Raw genomic sequence first — 14,980 nt, forward strand, 5'->3', positions numbered from 1 at the left:
AAACGCGTGTGTCACACGCGTGACCGTGACACAGCGACCCTGACCAAATTCACTTTCCTTATCTTTTTCACGCCAGTTTTCCAACTTTCTGGCCAGAAGCGCACTCGGAGCACTCGCACAAATATCCGGCGTACATTTGCTTTTCATGCCCAGGACAACCCCGAGCCGACCTGATGCTCGGCTGGCCACATCACCGCCAATCCCACCCAATCCAAGTCATTTCCCTTTCGCCTCTTATACTGCCGCTGTCGGTGTCCACACAACGCTCCACGCATTCTCTGCGCTATTTCTTCCTCGAACTCCTGGAGTCATAGAATTGATATCACCAGAACTCGACCCCAACTCATTCACCTCACGCGACAGGCCGCAAGCGGCGTTCCTCGAAGTCTTGACCCGTAGTCCTCCAGCAACTCTCGCTTGTATTTGTCTCGGAGCCGCTGTGCTGCAGAGCTGGTGGGGTGGCTGGTTAAGGTCATGGAGAATTGAGTCCATATTGCAGGGTACGGGAGCGGAGAGAAAAGTGGCAAGAGCTCGAATAGACGCGAAGAAGATTGCGGTATGTGAGTATCATTACCCTAGAAGCTCGTTCTCATCGACTGTAGGCGCTGCTGGATGCCTGGATCGCGACGGCCGTGGCTGCTGGAATTTATTTTGTCGCGCTGATACTTTTGGGAGCCCCAACAAATAGGTTTGCGCTGTTTTTTTTTTTTTTTGCTTTTTATGGGTCTCTCATGGAAGTCAGCCATCTGCCACAGACATTCCTATTTGCCGTCCTTCTTTCCATTCTAACAACGTTCGTTCCGTCCTACACTTTTGGCTCGCCCTTCTCCGGGACAGATTCGACTGTCACACGTCTTACGTGGATTCGTCTTTTCTCAGACCTCTCGTATGTTCCATCCCCTCCATACGAAATGCCTCTCAAAACAAATTCAGATGTCGCTCTCCAGTTGAGCGGGCAATACTTTATCCTAGTATCGGAACTATCGTCGGCTCTTGGATTGGGGTAATTCCCATTGCACTTGACTGGGACCGACCATGGCAGGTTGAGTCTTCCTACTGCACCAAGATTTGCACTGCTGACAAACGCTAGGCCTGGCCATTGACGCCAACAACTGGCGCGATTACAGGATATATATTCGCCTCGATATTGGCCCTCGCAGCGAGCGGGGTCCGCTTTCTCGCTGACGAGCATCTGCGCTCTCTTCATGCAGAAAAGCTAAAGACAACATAGACCGCACTGTAGTTTGGACGCGATCATATTCCTGCCAATACATATCTTTGGTTGTTGTCATTGGGAAATTCGTCCAGACACGACGTTTCAAGCCCATTCTCGTCGGTCAATGTGGGAACGTTGAACAACACATTTGTCGATCTCAGGCGTTCTATCAACGTAGAATGGGAGATACTCCGTTGGACACCGTGAGTCAATCACAACCATCTCATGTTGAGAGGCAATGCTAATATTTTGTGGCTTAGCTACACATGAGAGTCGGTCACCTCACAACTTCTCGTGATGTTACGCCTTTCTTCTAGCGTTCAGGCCGAAGTCCGCATGATATGTACGCATTCTTTAGGTGGATAACAGATTTCTGACGACGATAGCCTGACTCCCGGCAGCTGACCTCGACGATATCAAGCCACTCGAAGAGTTACCATACCTGCGTCAGAATCTCCCACCAATAGCCTCAATGACATGACCACTGATCGTGGTCAGAGTGGTGCTGCAGAACCTTCTTACTGTACCCGCCTCCTGGTTTTCGCATCCTCCTACCCCTTTAACTGTATACTGTCAGGAAACGACCAGGGCGGAGCACTTTAACGCCGCTTAACTCAATTCGAGGATGTTTTCCGGCCTGTGAACACTGAATAATCCGTTGACGGAACGATTGTCTCATCTCTCCCAAACGCCGACTCGAGGACTTGTCAGTCTTGCGGCAATCAGTCCACAAATCCGTTCATATTGTAACTGACCGATCGTTAGTAAGTGTGCTAAGTTTGGCCTCCAACTCTCCCAAGGACTTATAAAACCTGAGGTGTTTGCTCTTGACATCGGGCGGCGGGGACACCCTCCTCACAATGAACGACTCGACCATACGAGAAAAGACAGGTCATACTCTTCCGGCACTTCAGTCTGTACAGGGCAGCTTTACCAGCCTCGACCTCGCCATCGTGTACCTGGAATCCCATCCTGGTAGCCCAGCCGGAGAAACCACGGTCGACCAGGCACAACTGGTGCGAAAAATTGACAGGCATATTGTGCCCATCGCGCTTGCTGCGTTTACGCTGCAATTCCTGGATAAATTGTGAGTTGTATCACTATATGAGAACGCTCTCTGAGTCTGTTCCAGCGACATCAACGTAAAGTCCATTTTGTTTGGCTGCGCTTCCAAGCTTCCTGTTTAGCTCACAGTATGCGGCCGTGATGGGACTCAATCAGGATCTCAAGCTTATTGGCAACGACTTCAATAACGCTGCCAGTGCCATGTACATCGCCAACTTAATCGCCGAACTTCCTACTGGCGCGTTATGCATAACGATACTCTTGTCGAAAGTTGATGATGTTTCAGGTTACATCGTGCAGAAAGTACGACCAGGGAAGTGGTTGGGCTTCAACATGATTCTTTGGGGCGTTGTCACGGCTTGCATGGCCGCCGTCAACAACTACCGTGGCTTAGTGGCCACCCGGATCATGATTGGCATTCTCGAGGCGGCAACTGCACCGTGTCTGATGCTCATAACTGGTATGCGTAGCTACTCTGATATTTGATGAACTTATGGTTTCCAGGTATGTGGTACACTAAATCGGAAGCTGTGATTCGTTTTGCCATCTGGTATTGTGGGTTGGGTAAGTGACCTGAATTTGCGGGAAGGAACCGAATTCAGAAAACCGTCAGGTATTGCTCAGATGCTTGGCAGCCTTTTATCATGGGGTTGGTCTCCAGGCCTGTTGATCATAATGTACTCATTCAAGTCCTTCTTGAAGGTTTCCAAAAGGTGCACCATGAGGCACTCTCAGGCTGGCGAAACATGTTCCTTGTCCTGGGCTGCGTGACCGCAGCTACAGGTATTTGGGCTCTTTGTTCCATGCCCGATTCACCAATGGAAGCGTCGTGGCTCACGGAAGCAGAGAAAAGGGTTGCAATTCAGCGTGTTTCCGTCAATCAGACAGGGATCAAGAACACCCACTTCAAATGGCAGCACTTGCGCGAGCTCGTTCTTGACCTACAAATATGGCTGATGACCTGCCTCATCATCGTCACTTCCCTCACATCTGGTGTTATATCGTTCTATTCGACCACCCTCATCCGCAACTTCGGATTCTCGCCTCAAAGAAGCGCGTTATTGAACATGCCGAGCGGAGCTGTCTCTCTGCTCTCGTGCCTCGCAACAGCGTACATAGCCCACCGGTACAATGCCCGCGCACTATCTATGACGGTTTTTTGCTGTCTGGCTGCAATGGGCTCGGGACTGATGTCGTTTCTCCCGTCGAATCAACGTGCCGGCCTTCTTGCAGGCGTGTATCTGGTCAATATGGTGAGCTCTGGCTATATGTGATTGACCAAAGCGATGCCAACCATGATTTCCAAGGAAACTGTCACCTTGTTCCTCGTCTTCTGTCTCACCACCGCTAATGTCGCGGGACAAACCAAACGGTGTGTCAGCGAAAGATATGTTTCTTAGCTGAACTGACTTGGTCATTAGTGTCGCCGCTAACGCGCTCATTTCGGGTGCCTTCTCTGTTGGCAACATTATCGGTCCCCAGTTGTTCAAGCCCAAAGACGCTCCGCAATACATTCCTGCCAAAATTATACTTTTGGTGACTGAAATCGCCACAGCTTTGTTTGCGGCGGCGTTAAGGGTATACTATGGATGGCAGAACAGCGTTCGCGACAAAGCATTCCAAGAGGAACTCAACCAAAGCCGAGAGGCGAAGCCAGATAACCTTGAGTGGCGAAACTGTACGTCGCGATTTTCAATCTTGGACGTATTGACCCAATAATAGTAACCGACCGCGAAAACGAAACTTTCAGATACAAGTACTGATCGAACTATGTGTACTTGGAACGTCCGGATCCATGAACATCCCGATTCGTACTTAGACACAGATACGCGATCACGTGTACTGCTGAGTCATTACCCAGCTCTCCAAGCAGAATGGCGTTGCATGATCACGTTAAGTACGGCTCAATTTTATACAAGACACTTGATCCTGAAGTCCGATATAAGGCTGCCAGAACTAGTCAAATGTTTAACCGTCGTGGTTCTCAATATTAAACGCACAATGGCGATTTTCTGGCTGCTTTCTTTGGCTGAAGCTTAGTGTGAGTTGGTTACCACCACCACAACCAAGACAAACGACGGGGTAGAACCGTATGGTGCAGGACTGAATCAAACTGAAAATTTCGCTCTTTCCAAGTCGCTCCTTTCGCACATTGCGATGGACGACACACGGCGAATTCGATATCACTCTCCGAGGGAGGCTGTTATCGAAGCCTATTGAGCGGTTGAAGGCTCGAATGACCAATATACATCGACGGCAGACGTTTACTGCCGCCCTTCGGCCAAATCGTCGGCGCGTGTCCGCAACATCTGGTGCGCCATTTTCCGGGTCTGACGGATCAGCGGCAGCGTTGATAGACGGTGCTGTCGTTTCCCGGATAGGAAACCGGCGCTATGATCGACCGGCGGGGAAGTCAAACTCCTCAGTTCATCCTGCCAGACAAGTGTCCGGCCCTTGATGCCAGAACCAGTGTTCTGCCCTCATGCCGTGGGTGCTGTCAAGTATGTGCATGCTATATAGGCGTGTAGTCTTGCAAGATGTGCGACTTCTCTATCGCTTTGAGCCTCAGCAATGCCTGGAGTAATCAACACCACCGTCGGCAGCAGGAAGGGTACCAAGAGCCGAAACCTGTAAGTCGCTGCTCACCACCACTCTAGCCACGCTCTCATGCCCTTTCCAGCGATGTCGTGTTTGTTCACGACTCGACGGGTAGCCAGGACCCATATCTCCACTCTGCCACCCAGGAGACGCGCAACTACTTCAAGCTCATTTCTGATGGCCTCAAAAACGCGAAGCACTCTGGGCCCAAGGGAACTGCCCGCTTCCGTCTGATTGCCTTCCGCGACCACCGCGAGCAAGGTGATGCGTGGACAATCAAAGACACACACGACTTTACCTCAGACCCGGATGTGTTGGAGAAGCAGCTGAAGGCTCTGAGAGCGGAAGGCGGTGGTGACGGGCCAGAGGCTCAACTCGATGCTCTTGATGCGGCTCTTCGCTCTGCCTGGAGGGGTGACGCGCAAAAGGTCGTTTTCTTGATTACCGACTCGCCGCCCCATGGTGTCGAGCCTGGTGACAGGGTACCGAAAAGCCAGCCCAGTTGTACGCATCAGTCTTCTTCCCTCGACTCTGCGCGGGTTCAACACTTCTTTCATAGCTATCAACACTCCTCGTATTGTGTCGGATTACCGCAAGAACGACATCATGCTGGTATGCAAAATCCTCCACGGTCCCATGCGCTTCTGGTTCTCATGATTTGCAGTTTGTCTTGGGTTGCGTACCGGAAATTAACACGTACAAGGTTTTATATCCCACCATTGCCTCTCACTCGCATGTCTGACTAGTTTCTTAGCGGGCTGTTCACTACTACAAGCAAATGGTAAAGGACATTGGCACTGGGTGCGTTGCGATTTCAATACCCGACGTCATGCTAAGTAAAGCAGGGGTGCTTATGTGCCAATGAAAGTTGCCTCCACCAAGGATTCGGCGCGCATGCGCTTCTTGGTTGTCGGCTCCGCCCTTAACGCCTACGATGTCGCACATATTGAGCACGAGTACCACGACTGGATTATTGATCAGGCCAACAGCGGTCACGACGCGAAGGAAATTGCCAAGTCGCTGCACGGCAAGCTCAAGAAGGAGGGCCACAAGTGCCACGAGATCGACCACGACCATTCAGGCCACTGCAGTGGATATCACCACAATGTCATCTCGCATGCTCGGGTAAGCGCTTCCCCGTCGCCTGTAGAGTTTTTCTTTGCTGACCATGTTCTAGGTCCAAGATATCGTCGACCGTGCACTCGATGGGAAGCGGACACACAAAAAGACAGTTCGGGCGAAGGCGCGCTTGTAGTTCCAGAACCGCTTACTGTTCCTCCCACTACTTACTTATTCCGCATCAATGTCCAAGTTCTGTCAGCATTTTCTTGAATATATACTTCGCATAAGTAGTAGCCTACTAGCATGCACACCGGGATTCGCTGCAAAAAAGCTGCAAAAACTGGGGGGCCGGAACAGGGGTTTTTGTGGCAAAACTGGTGTCATCTGTGCTCCACCAATTGCATTCAAATCAAGGCCGCGGATTGTCCTACACGTGACTCAAAATTTCGTTATTTTTCGAGTCACGTGCACTAAATCTGGGGCCATGCCCATTTAGGCCTAGATTCTCCTCAAAAAGGTCAAGCCACCTTTTTTGCCTGAATCCACAGAGTGCGAGGGATAAACACGGAGGGTTCTGATAGTAGCATAAGTTCTTCGTCGTGACTTCAATTCCTTCATCCTCACAAGCCACCTTGACGCTCAGGCTCTTCTCTACCGGTACCGCCGTAGATCCCGTGTTGGGAGGAAATTTCCATTTTAGGACGTGGGCGTTGATTGCCAAATGTGGAAAGCGCTTATATCTATTGCAGAGTAACCCTCAGATGGCCATCGCTTCGTACTAAATAAGTAGTTACCTGTAAGATCCCTGCCATGCATTGTGCGCAGAACCGATGAGCATTAGTAATTCCCGACAACACCGCCATATCTGATTGCGATCTCTTGGCTGGTATGAGAGGAGCAGTAAGCTTCCACGGTCCGTTGAACCGAGTTCGAGCGCCCCCGCTTAGTTATCTATCCCACGATCACTTCCGCCACATAAGGCTTTAAAAGCGGCGCTGGCAAGCGGTATCCTTTGGAAGTTCGCCATGACCATTTCGCACAACACTTCTGCTCCGCTCGTTGTCGTAGCCGGTGCCACGGGCCTGCAAGGCAGCAGCGTAATCCGTGCACTTATTTCCTCAGACAAACCATATCGAATCCGGGGACTTACTCGTAACGGGGCCAAACCCGCCGCACAAGTGTGGGCTGATAAGGGAGTTGAGATGGTTGTTGTTCCCTCGGTAACGCAGGAGAATCAGGCAGCGGTTTTTGGTACATTCGAGGGAGCCACGTTCGCATTTGTGCGCCAGATTTCTACTAGTATACTCTGACTAGGAAAGGTCAGGCTAATGATCCTGCTAGCTTGTGACGAACTGGGTGGATCACGGTGAACCCACACGGGTGAGATCTTTTCATTTTGAAGTTCCTCCCTCTGATCCGCCCAGCAAATCGGAGAAGCCGAGCTCATGATCGACGCTGCCAAGGCCGCGGGAGCGAAAGGCGTCGTTTGGTCCGGGCTGTTCAGCGTGGCAGCTCTGTCTGGCGGGAAATACACCCGAGCGGCGCAATTCGAAACCAAGGCGCAGGTATCCGAGTATGGGCGACAATGTGGCGTGCCGTTCGTGGATATTCAAGCAGGAGGCTACGCGAGCGACTTCCTCACCAGCAAACGGCCTCGACGAAAAGCTCCCGAGTCTGACATCTGGATCTCGAGCTTCCCGATGCCCCCGTCCGCCGTTATTCCAATCATCGACATTGAGCGTGACTATGGGCTCTTCGTGCAGAGAGCCATTGAAGCAGAGGTGTTTCCGGACGGCCAGACGATTGCGGCATGGAGCGAACATCTAACGCTAGACGAGCAGATGCAACAGCTGTCCGAAGGTAAGCACGACATGTTTAGGACAACTTGGATGACGACCGACTTGTGTCTCTTAGTAACCGGAAAGAAAGTAGTATATCAACAAAGTTCGCCAGAGGAGTTCAAACAGCGGCTGAGAGCGGCTGGTGCCCCTGTCCATCTTATTGATGGGATGGTTGAGCTCTTCACTGGCATTGGGGAGTTCGGTTGTGCGTGATATCATGGTTCCACCTTCTCATTCCTTTCCAGGCTGAAATTTCTTCAGATTACGCAAATGACACGGTAATGTCGCATGAAGGGCTTGCACAGAAGACCCGCAGCTGGCGGGAGTTCGCAGAAGCGGCCGATTGGAGTGGGGTTTTTGTCTAAGCACGCATGTTTTCTCGTATGCTCTTTGACCACGGGCAAGGGTTCGATTACTGGTGTGCCGGTAATCGCAGTATTGACGGGTGAGCGGCAACTCGGAAGTGAGGCCTGGCGCGAGGGGAATCTTGTTCTCTTCCACTTGCCGGACCAGAATGAAGGCGAGTCTCTTTATATTATGTAGAGCGATCGCCGACAAGTGATATTCTGGTAACCGTGCTCAAACGAACTTGGCAGAAGCACCATGCCGCCCCTTGCTCCAGGCATGGAAGCACTGCATTCATTGTGAGAACCGTCCAAAGTTTGAAAGACGCAACACACTTATAGTTGTCTAAGCGCCGGCGGCGGAACGTCAAGAGGGAATTTCTGGGAAAACACGACATGGAACCGAATGGCTCTTGCAGTAACTGTCGGACTGATTATGCTGGCGCCGGTGGAGTTGCTCGAGAAGATTCGCGAATTGCCAGTGTGTCTTGTTTTGCGGTGTTCTCCTACAGACGTTTGCAAAATTGATTGCAGTCGTGAATTTTGATTGAGGATGACATCCCGGCCGGAGACCCGGAGTCTACCCAATTTGGGCCATGTGTGACGCACGTTACTCCACACTCCACCCCAAACCGCTCAGGCGCACGACGACCGCCGGCCCCTGGGGACAAATGGGTTGGTTGGTTGTCCAAAGTCGCGGTCAAGTCGTAGGATGTTGTATACGGTTCGCTCGCAGCAGCCTGCGAGTGCTGCAATCTCTGGGGCAGAGAGATTGTGCTGGTGCCTCCAGGCCACGATACGATGGCGGAGTTGCTCGTCGACAACTTGGCCGGGCATGGGCGGAAGGAAGAGACCGTGAAGGGAAGATCGGCCGGGCATTCTGTCACCGGACCCTTCCAAATTAGGCTAGATTGGGTCTATCTAAACAAGTACAAACACCGAAATCAAAAATGGCAGATCGCGGACGACGGGAGGATTGGAGGCGATCATGACATATTTAGGCACTAGCGCTGTCAGATAAGCAGCCAAAAAAGGCGGGGAAGCGGTATTCTCCTCGTCATCGTGAGTTGCGAATACGACATGCCGAGGGCCCCGTGAAGGTTTTGCACTGCAAAGAATCGCCATGAGGGAGTCGGGATTGTATTGCTGGAGGCGCAGACATCGGGAATGGGGCGGAGTACAAGCCTTCTGAGTTGAGTTGTGCCTTCACGGGGTCAGAGTCGGTTTGAGTGCTGGGTGCTCATCGGACCCAGTCAAGTTCCACCATTCGACTAAACAAACGTTGAACATTTGAACGGGGGGCATGTTGATGGACAATCAAGCAAGATTAAGATTGAGCATAGTTCCAACTGTGTTCAGAGAAATTAGGAAGTGCTGCTCCACAAGCACAAACTCTCGTTTTGGCTGGCAGTCAAGTTGCTGTCAAAGAGGTCACGCGTGACATACCATCTTTCCTCTTCCGTCATGCCTTTTGGGGAGGTGGTTTGTGGCTCGCCAGGCAGCGGCAAATCTACATATTGCCATGGAAAACACCAACTTTTCACCGCTCTCAATCGCCCCATCTCCATAGTCAACCTCGATCCCGCGAATGAATCGATTCCATATCCCTGCGCTATCGACATTTCCTCTCTGATCAAACTCCAAGATGTCATGGAGGAGCATGGACTTGGGCCAAACGGCGGGCTACTCTACTGTATGGAGTACCTTGAGGCAAACGTGGACTGGCTGGAGGAGCAACTGGATGCATTGGGGAAAGACGCCTATGTGCTTTTCGACCTGCCTGGCCAAGTAGAGCTCAGCACGAATCACGATAGCGTAAAGAACATCATAGGACGGCTGTCAAAAGGGGGCTTTCGCGTGCGTGCACTTTCGTTCTCTTTGCTTGTTCTTGCTCAGTACGAGTCAGGCCTCTTAGCTTGCTGCCGTCCATTTGTGCGATGCCCACTATGTGACTGATGCTCCAAAGTACATATCAGTGCTACTTCTTTCTCTGCGGACGATGCTGCATCTGGAGTTACCGCACATCAATGTCCTCTCAAAAATCGACTTGATTTCGCAGTATGGCGATTTGGGTGAGTTACCTTCGTCTCCATGAGCGTTAGTAATTATGGTGCTAGACTTCAATCTTGACTTTTACACGGAGGTTCAAGACCTCTCGTATCTCGAAAACGCCCTGTCTGCTTCAGCCCCGCGATACGCTGCACTTAACATGACAATGATCTCCCTCATTGAGGACTACAGCCTTGTCAACTTTGAAACTCTTGCTATCGAGGTGTGTTGTTACTTCTTCACTCTTCATATCTGATGAATCTCCAGGACAAAAACTCGATGCTTAATCTCACACGAGCGATTGACCGAGCAACGGGTTATGTCTTCGTTCCGGCAGCCGACTCCAAAATGCCAGAAGGGACGATTGACACGAGTAGTACCTCCGGCTCAACACGACCAAACGCATTTGGGCTGTTCACGAGTGCCATTGGGGAGAGGCATGGGTCATCCAACGACGTTAGGGATGTGCAGGAGCGATGGATCGACGCTAAAGAAGAATGGGACGCTTATGAAAAGGTTCAGTGGCGGAAAGAGGGAGAGACGTTGCGTGATGAGGCCGCTAGAGCAGGCAATATTCGGGAGAGGAAACCACCAGATGTAGTTGGAGACTGAGGTCAATTCACCAACTTCTTATTTATTCCTCATCTGGCGATCGACGTACAACGTTTTTCCTTGCCCTTGACATCGGTCTTGGGGGGAAGATATCTTTGGAGCATCAAAAGCGACGTGCCATACCCTTCATTCAACGACCAGTATGCCTTCGAGACGAAGAATACTAACTGATGTCCCGAACAAGAAATTTCTCACCAAAATGACATACCCTCACTCGCCAACGGTAATACGGTATCTGACTTGCTGCGACCGGGATGGCGATAACAGCGTGATATCGTCAAGTCGGGCCCCCTCTATCTGCCTGTCTCATGATCTCACAGTTAATGTTCTCAAGCCAATTCTCCATTCAGTTTATGGACTTCTTCGGCCGGTTATGACAAGTACTTAAAAGGGCGAGCGACATGCGACATACCAGCACGCGAAATCGATGTCCCACATCCAATCGTGGGCATATATTCCGCCTCTCGACAGCCCTTTCCCTGTATGTTGTCTTGCTATTCTGTCCACTCCCTAAAAAGACACGCAAATAGGATGACGGCGAGCTCGATTTCCTACGGTCGCAGACGGGAATCGAGAACATCCAGGAGTTGAAGCAACATGTCTCCGAAATCCAAGCAGAGGCGTACAAGGTGAATGACTTGATGTGTTGGTTCGTTTTGCAGAGCTCAGGCTGAGGCCCACCTAGATCTATCCGTACCCCTGCATCCGTGGCTTCGACTTCTTGAAGTGCGTTGGACCCAACTATACTGACACATGTACATAACTGAGGTGTTTTTAGAGCCAGAATCTTGCGTATTCCAGCTTATACACAGGCCCTAAACCTGCTTAAGGGAAGTTCTGACGCGATATATCTGGAGGTTGGAGCTTGCTGTAAGTTCGCTTGCAACATCTACGTTTACCGAAGCTTTTAGTTGGCGTGGATGTGAGGAAGGTCCACGCGGATGGGGTTCCAGCAGACAACATCGTCGCCACGGAATTGTTTACAGGTAGAACGCTACGCTTTTGACTGCACTCGCTGATTCTCCTTATCATTGTCAGAACTCTGGGAGATCGGGCATAAGCTGTTTAAATCGACTCAGGCGACGTTCCCAATCACATTTATTCCCGGGGACTTATTCGACGAGGCTTTTCTATCATCCCAATTTCAAGTACTCTCACAGCCGCGGCCAGATCTTCCGGCGCGAAGCATAACATCGCTCAGCCCCTTACGCGGCAACGTCTCGGTCATCCACATATCCTACGTTTTCCACGTTCTGAGCAAGGAGCGGCAAATCATACTCGTTCACAAACTCGCGTCGCTCTTGTCCCCTGCTCCAGGCTCGATGATTCTAGGGTGCCAGCTTGGTGCAAACCAGGAGGGCCACCACGTATTTTTTCAAGACAGGTCGGAGGCAGCGCGATTGGCTGGAGGAATTACCTCCTTCTGCTATACGGAGGAGTCCTGGCGGCGGTTATGGGAAGGCGCTTTTCCAGCTGGGACTGTCCAGGTAAACACGCATCTGGATACGGGCGATACTGCGGGAGTCATATCAAGTCTGGGGGAAGCCAGCGAGGAAGAAGGTGTTTTGGTGTGGTCTGTCACTCGATTGTAGGCTACTACATAGTTAGGGGCTGCACTTCATGATCTGATCAGTGACATGACGTGCCTTCCATATCGGGTAGATCTGTTACACATCGAGCTCGCAAGAAAACCTGACTATGGCGAATCGCCCTAAAGAAAGACGCAAATCCCCGGTCTTCTCAAACCACACTCATGATTTTTCCCAACAACACGATGTGTTGGGTTGAAACGGGCGTTGGCCAGAGCTCCGCCATGATGATACCAATCCGATTCCAAAGAAGTCCTGACACCTCGGGCGTGTGAGTCAGCGCCGCGAAGAGCGTCTGTTGTTCTTTCCTCATCTCAACCACCACCATCTCATGGCGCCCAAGACATACTCTGGCAACTGCCATTGCGGCGCGATCAAGTTCAATGTTGTCCTCCCCATTCCGATCGAGGAAATGGGTCTCAATGCCTGCGATTGCTCGATCTGCACCAAAAAGGGCTACCTCTTCGTGTTTGTGCGCAAAGCAAACGTGACTTTCACCAAGGGCGCTGGGACGGACGGTCTCGGAGGTGGAATACTAGTTGATTATCGGTTCAACAGCCGCATGGTCTGCCATCGCTTCTGTGGTCGTTGTGGCACGCCGTTTGGTGTTGTGAGACCACACATGGGGGCGAGCGAAGGGTTTGCACTCAATGCACGGATGCTGATGGGCGTCGATTTGTGGAGTCTGGATGTTGAGAAGTTTTCCGGAGGAGCACCATGGCGTCCATATAACGTTCCGACCTATCCCAAACTCAAAGAGCTACTCGCCCAGCCGCTCGAGGATGGAGAAAAGATTTACCACGGCAGCTGCCATTGCGGCGCCGTCACGTTTGCCCTCAAGAGCCCGTGGTCCCTCGACAAAGCAGGGCCAGAAGGTGTCGAAAACAACCACGTTCAAGAATGCGACTGTAGTACCTGTATTAGAGTATGTGTTTCCTCGCTCTTTCATCCTTTACTCATCCCTCTCAGTCTGCGGGCATGTTCACCTATCCTCGTCCGCTCAACCGCGTCTCCATCCACACCACCTCTCCTGATGCCATAACCACCTACGTCAGCCCGGTGGGCAAAGGCTTTGGAGGCGAGCAGTTCTGCAGCACTTGTGGGGTCCCTCTTTTCCAACAACTCATTGGCCCCCCTTCCGGAGAAAGTTGCCTCGGCCCCAGCTGAGGTCCAGGCCAAGATTCGCGAGAAGCTCGACTGCAAGCCGGTCCACGTCCGTGCGCTCGATGTCGCGATGGCCGTAAATAAAGCCGACCAGGCCGAGTGGGAGCGGATTAAATCAGTATGCAAGCGTGAGCGCGGGAGCCTTGTCGGGGAGCCGTATGTTGTCCCAGAGTAGGGCTACGTTTTTTGTGTTTGACCGAATAGAGCGTTGTTTGTCTTTTCTAAAGATGAAGCATGAGCAAGAACCGGCGGAACAAGATGCACACCAGCGAGTTACACAATGTGGAAGTCAGAAGATTGGATAATGTTCACTTGGTAGCTTGTCACCCAGTCAATCCGAACGACTTTCCGTCCTATTGCCTGCGTTGCGCGGAGGACTGCTTGCGAAAGAGAAATGAAGGGAGGGGCTTTGGCTGCCTCGAATGAGGCGAATCTGAAGGACAGATAGTTCAGCTCAGGTAATCGTCGCAAGACAACGAGTTGGTCCTAAGCCATGGTGTTAAAAGTGATTCAAACAGCGAACAAGGACAGACTCGGTCGGGGCAGAGGGCGAAGTCAATTCTCTGCACTCGGGGGCAATGCTGGACGATGGCTGATGCATCTTTTGTGAGGAAACCATCGAGCCAGAAAGACTGAATAGAGCTTACCAGCAGCCACAGGCTCACCCAGCGTGATGAACGACAACCACGTCAAGTTATGCATGCCCATTCCTGCACTCTCAAGACAGATCACCGCCCGCATTCGTCCCCAAGGGATACGAAGCTTATCGACATTCGGAAAGGCGCGGAAGAAGCCGGGTGTGCCGAGCTCATGGTTGCCAATCGCCAGCTCGCGAATATCGTAGAATGTATTGTTCTCGACGGCGCTGAGAACTAGCGGGGCTTGGGGTGGGTAGACCGTGGAGAAGGTGAGTGAGAGAAGCATCGGCAATCTTTGCAGAAGCTGGATCAACGCGGAGATTGTCCCGTCGTCCGTGACATCGTTCCGAAGGAACGCAACGGAAAGAAAGCTAGCGATGAAGTTTTAGCAAAAAAGCGCAAAAAGACGCGTCGGTTTACGCACCGGATGTGGGGCCAGAGGTGGGGGGCAAGAAGTAACCGCCGCAGACGACGAAGAGGGGTATTAACCGCGTGAGATGTCAACATCATGGCCCCTGTACAGGCCAGTGGTTCGGCGTAAAACCGTTCCCAAAGAGAGGGAAAGCAACACAGTCGCAGTCGGTGGGATGTGCTGCAGAGTACGCGGAGAGCATCCTCACGCGTAAAAACTAGTCGGGGAGTGCCAAATGCATGAGACTCGTATGACGAATAGGTTTGCGGGAGGTGGGAGATGACTTCCAGCAGCAATTCTGGGGGTAAAGGCCCGAAAACCATGGCGGGGAAGAGAGAGAGCGGACGATAGATGGCATGTGAGGTGTTAGCTCTCTATGCGCTTGATAAC

General features: G+C 51.7%; 7 protein-coding genes across 7 annotated transcripts; 6 read left to right on the top strand and 1 right to left on the bottom strand.

Moving 5' to 3' along the window:
• Positions 1-145: 145 nt before the first annotated feature.
• MIND_01204200 (uncharacterized protein) lies at positions 146-1,231 on the top strand (the record flags this gene model as incomplete). The annotated part of the gene is made up of 5 exons (XM_037368550.1): positions 146-556; positions 603-688; positions 743-886; positions 934-1,042; positions 1,091-1,231. The coding sequence occupies 5 exons, from the start codon at positions 146-148 to the stop codon at positions 1,229-1,231; spliced, it is 891 nt and encodes a 296-aa protein (XP_037215476.1).
• An 845-nt stretch (positions 1,232-2,076) lies between these two features.
• Positions 2,077-4,044, top strand: MIND_01204300 (MFS domain-containing protein; the record flags this gene model as incomplete). The annotated part of the gene is made up of 9 exons (XM_037368551.1): positions 2,077-2,303; positions 2,349-2,363; positions 2,404-2,741; positions 2,786-2,845; positions 2,895-2,930; positions 2,984-3,534; positions 3,589-3,653; positions 3,703-3,959; positions 4,004-4,044. 9 exons carry the CDS (start codon positions 2,077-2,079, stop codon positions 4,042-4,044), a joined length of 1,590 nt encoding a protein of 529 aa, XP_037215477.1.
• Positions 4,045-4,852: 808 nt separating this feature from the next.
• MIND_01204400 (VWFA domain-containing protein) lies at positions 4,853-6,134 on the top strand (the record flags this gene model as incomplete). The annotated part of the gene is made up of 7 exons (XM_037368552.1): positions 4,853-4,911; positions 4,962-5,383; positions 5,439-5,491; positions 5,544-5,582; positions 5,634-5,680; positions 5,725-6,004; positions 6,057-6,134. The coding sequence occupies 7 exons, from the start codon at positions 4,853-4,855 to the stop codon at positions 6,132-6,134; spliced, it is 978 nt and encodes a 325-aa protein (XP_037215478.1).
• A 3,456-nt stretch (positions 6,135-9,590) lies between these two features.
• On the top strand, positions 9,591-10,787 carry MIND_01204500 (GPN-loop GTPase 2; the record flags this gene model as incomplete). The annotated part of the gene is made up of 4 exons (XM_037368553.1): positions 9,591-9,983; positions 10,042-10,198; positions 10,244-10,398; positions 10,443-10,787. 4 exons carry the CDS (start codon positions 9,591-9,593, stop codon positions 10,785-10,787), a joined length of 1,050 nt encoding a protein of 349 aa, XP_037215479.1.
• A 427-nt stretch (positions 10,788-11,214) lies between these two features.
• MIND_01204600 (uncharacterized protein) lies at positions 11,215-12,379 on the top strand (the record flags this gene model as incomplete). Its single annotated transcript, XM_037368554.1, has 6 exons — positions 11,215-11,268; positions 11,318-11,416; positions 11,473-11,513; positions 11,566-11,657; positions 11,699-11,773; positions 11,826-12,379. 6 exons carry the CDS (start codon positions 11,215-11,217, stop codon positions 12,377-12,379), a joined length of 915 nt encoding a protein of 304 aa, XP_037215480.1.
• A 319-nt stretch (positions 12,380-12,698) lies between these two features.
• MIND_01204700 (uncharacterized protein) lies at positions 12,699-13,543 on the top strand (the record flags this gene model as incomplete). The annotated part of the gene is made up of 2 exons (XM_037368555.1): positions 12,699-13,301; positions 13,346-13,543. Exons 1-2 carry the CDS (start codon positions 12,708-12,710, stop codon positions 13,541-13,543), a joined length of 792 nt encoding a protein of 263 aa, XP_037215481.1. The 5' UTR covers positions 12,699-12,707.
• Positions 13,544-13,655: 112 nt separating this feature from the next.
• On the bottom strand, positions 13,656-14,913 carry MIND_01204800 (uncharacterized protein; the record flags this gene model as incomplete). Its single annotated transcript, XM_037368556.1, has 5 exons — positions 13,656-13,761; positions 13,818-14,026; positions 14,074-14,132; positions 14,188-14,549; positions 14,603-14,913. The coding sequence occupies 5 exons, from the start codon at positions 14,911-14,913 to the stop codon at positions 13,656-13,658; spliced, it is 1,047 nt and encodes a 348-aa protein (XP_037215482.1).
• Positions 14,914-14,980: the final 67 nt, after the last annotated feature.

The sequence above is a fragment of the Mycena indigotica genome (assembly GCF_014461135.1).
Source record: "Mycena indigotica strain 171206Taipei chromosome Unknown Mind.scaff0011, whole genome shotgun sequence".
Classification (NCBI taxonomy): domain Eukaryota; kingdom Fungi; phylum Basidiomycota; class Agaricomycetes; order Agaricales; family Mycenaceae; genus Mycena; species Mycena indigotica.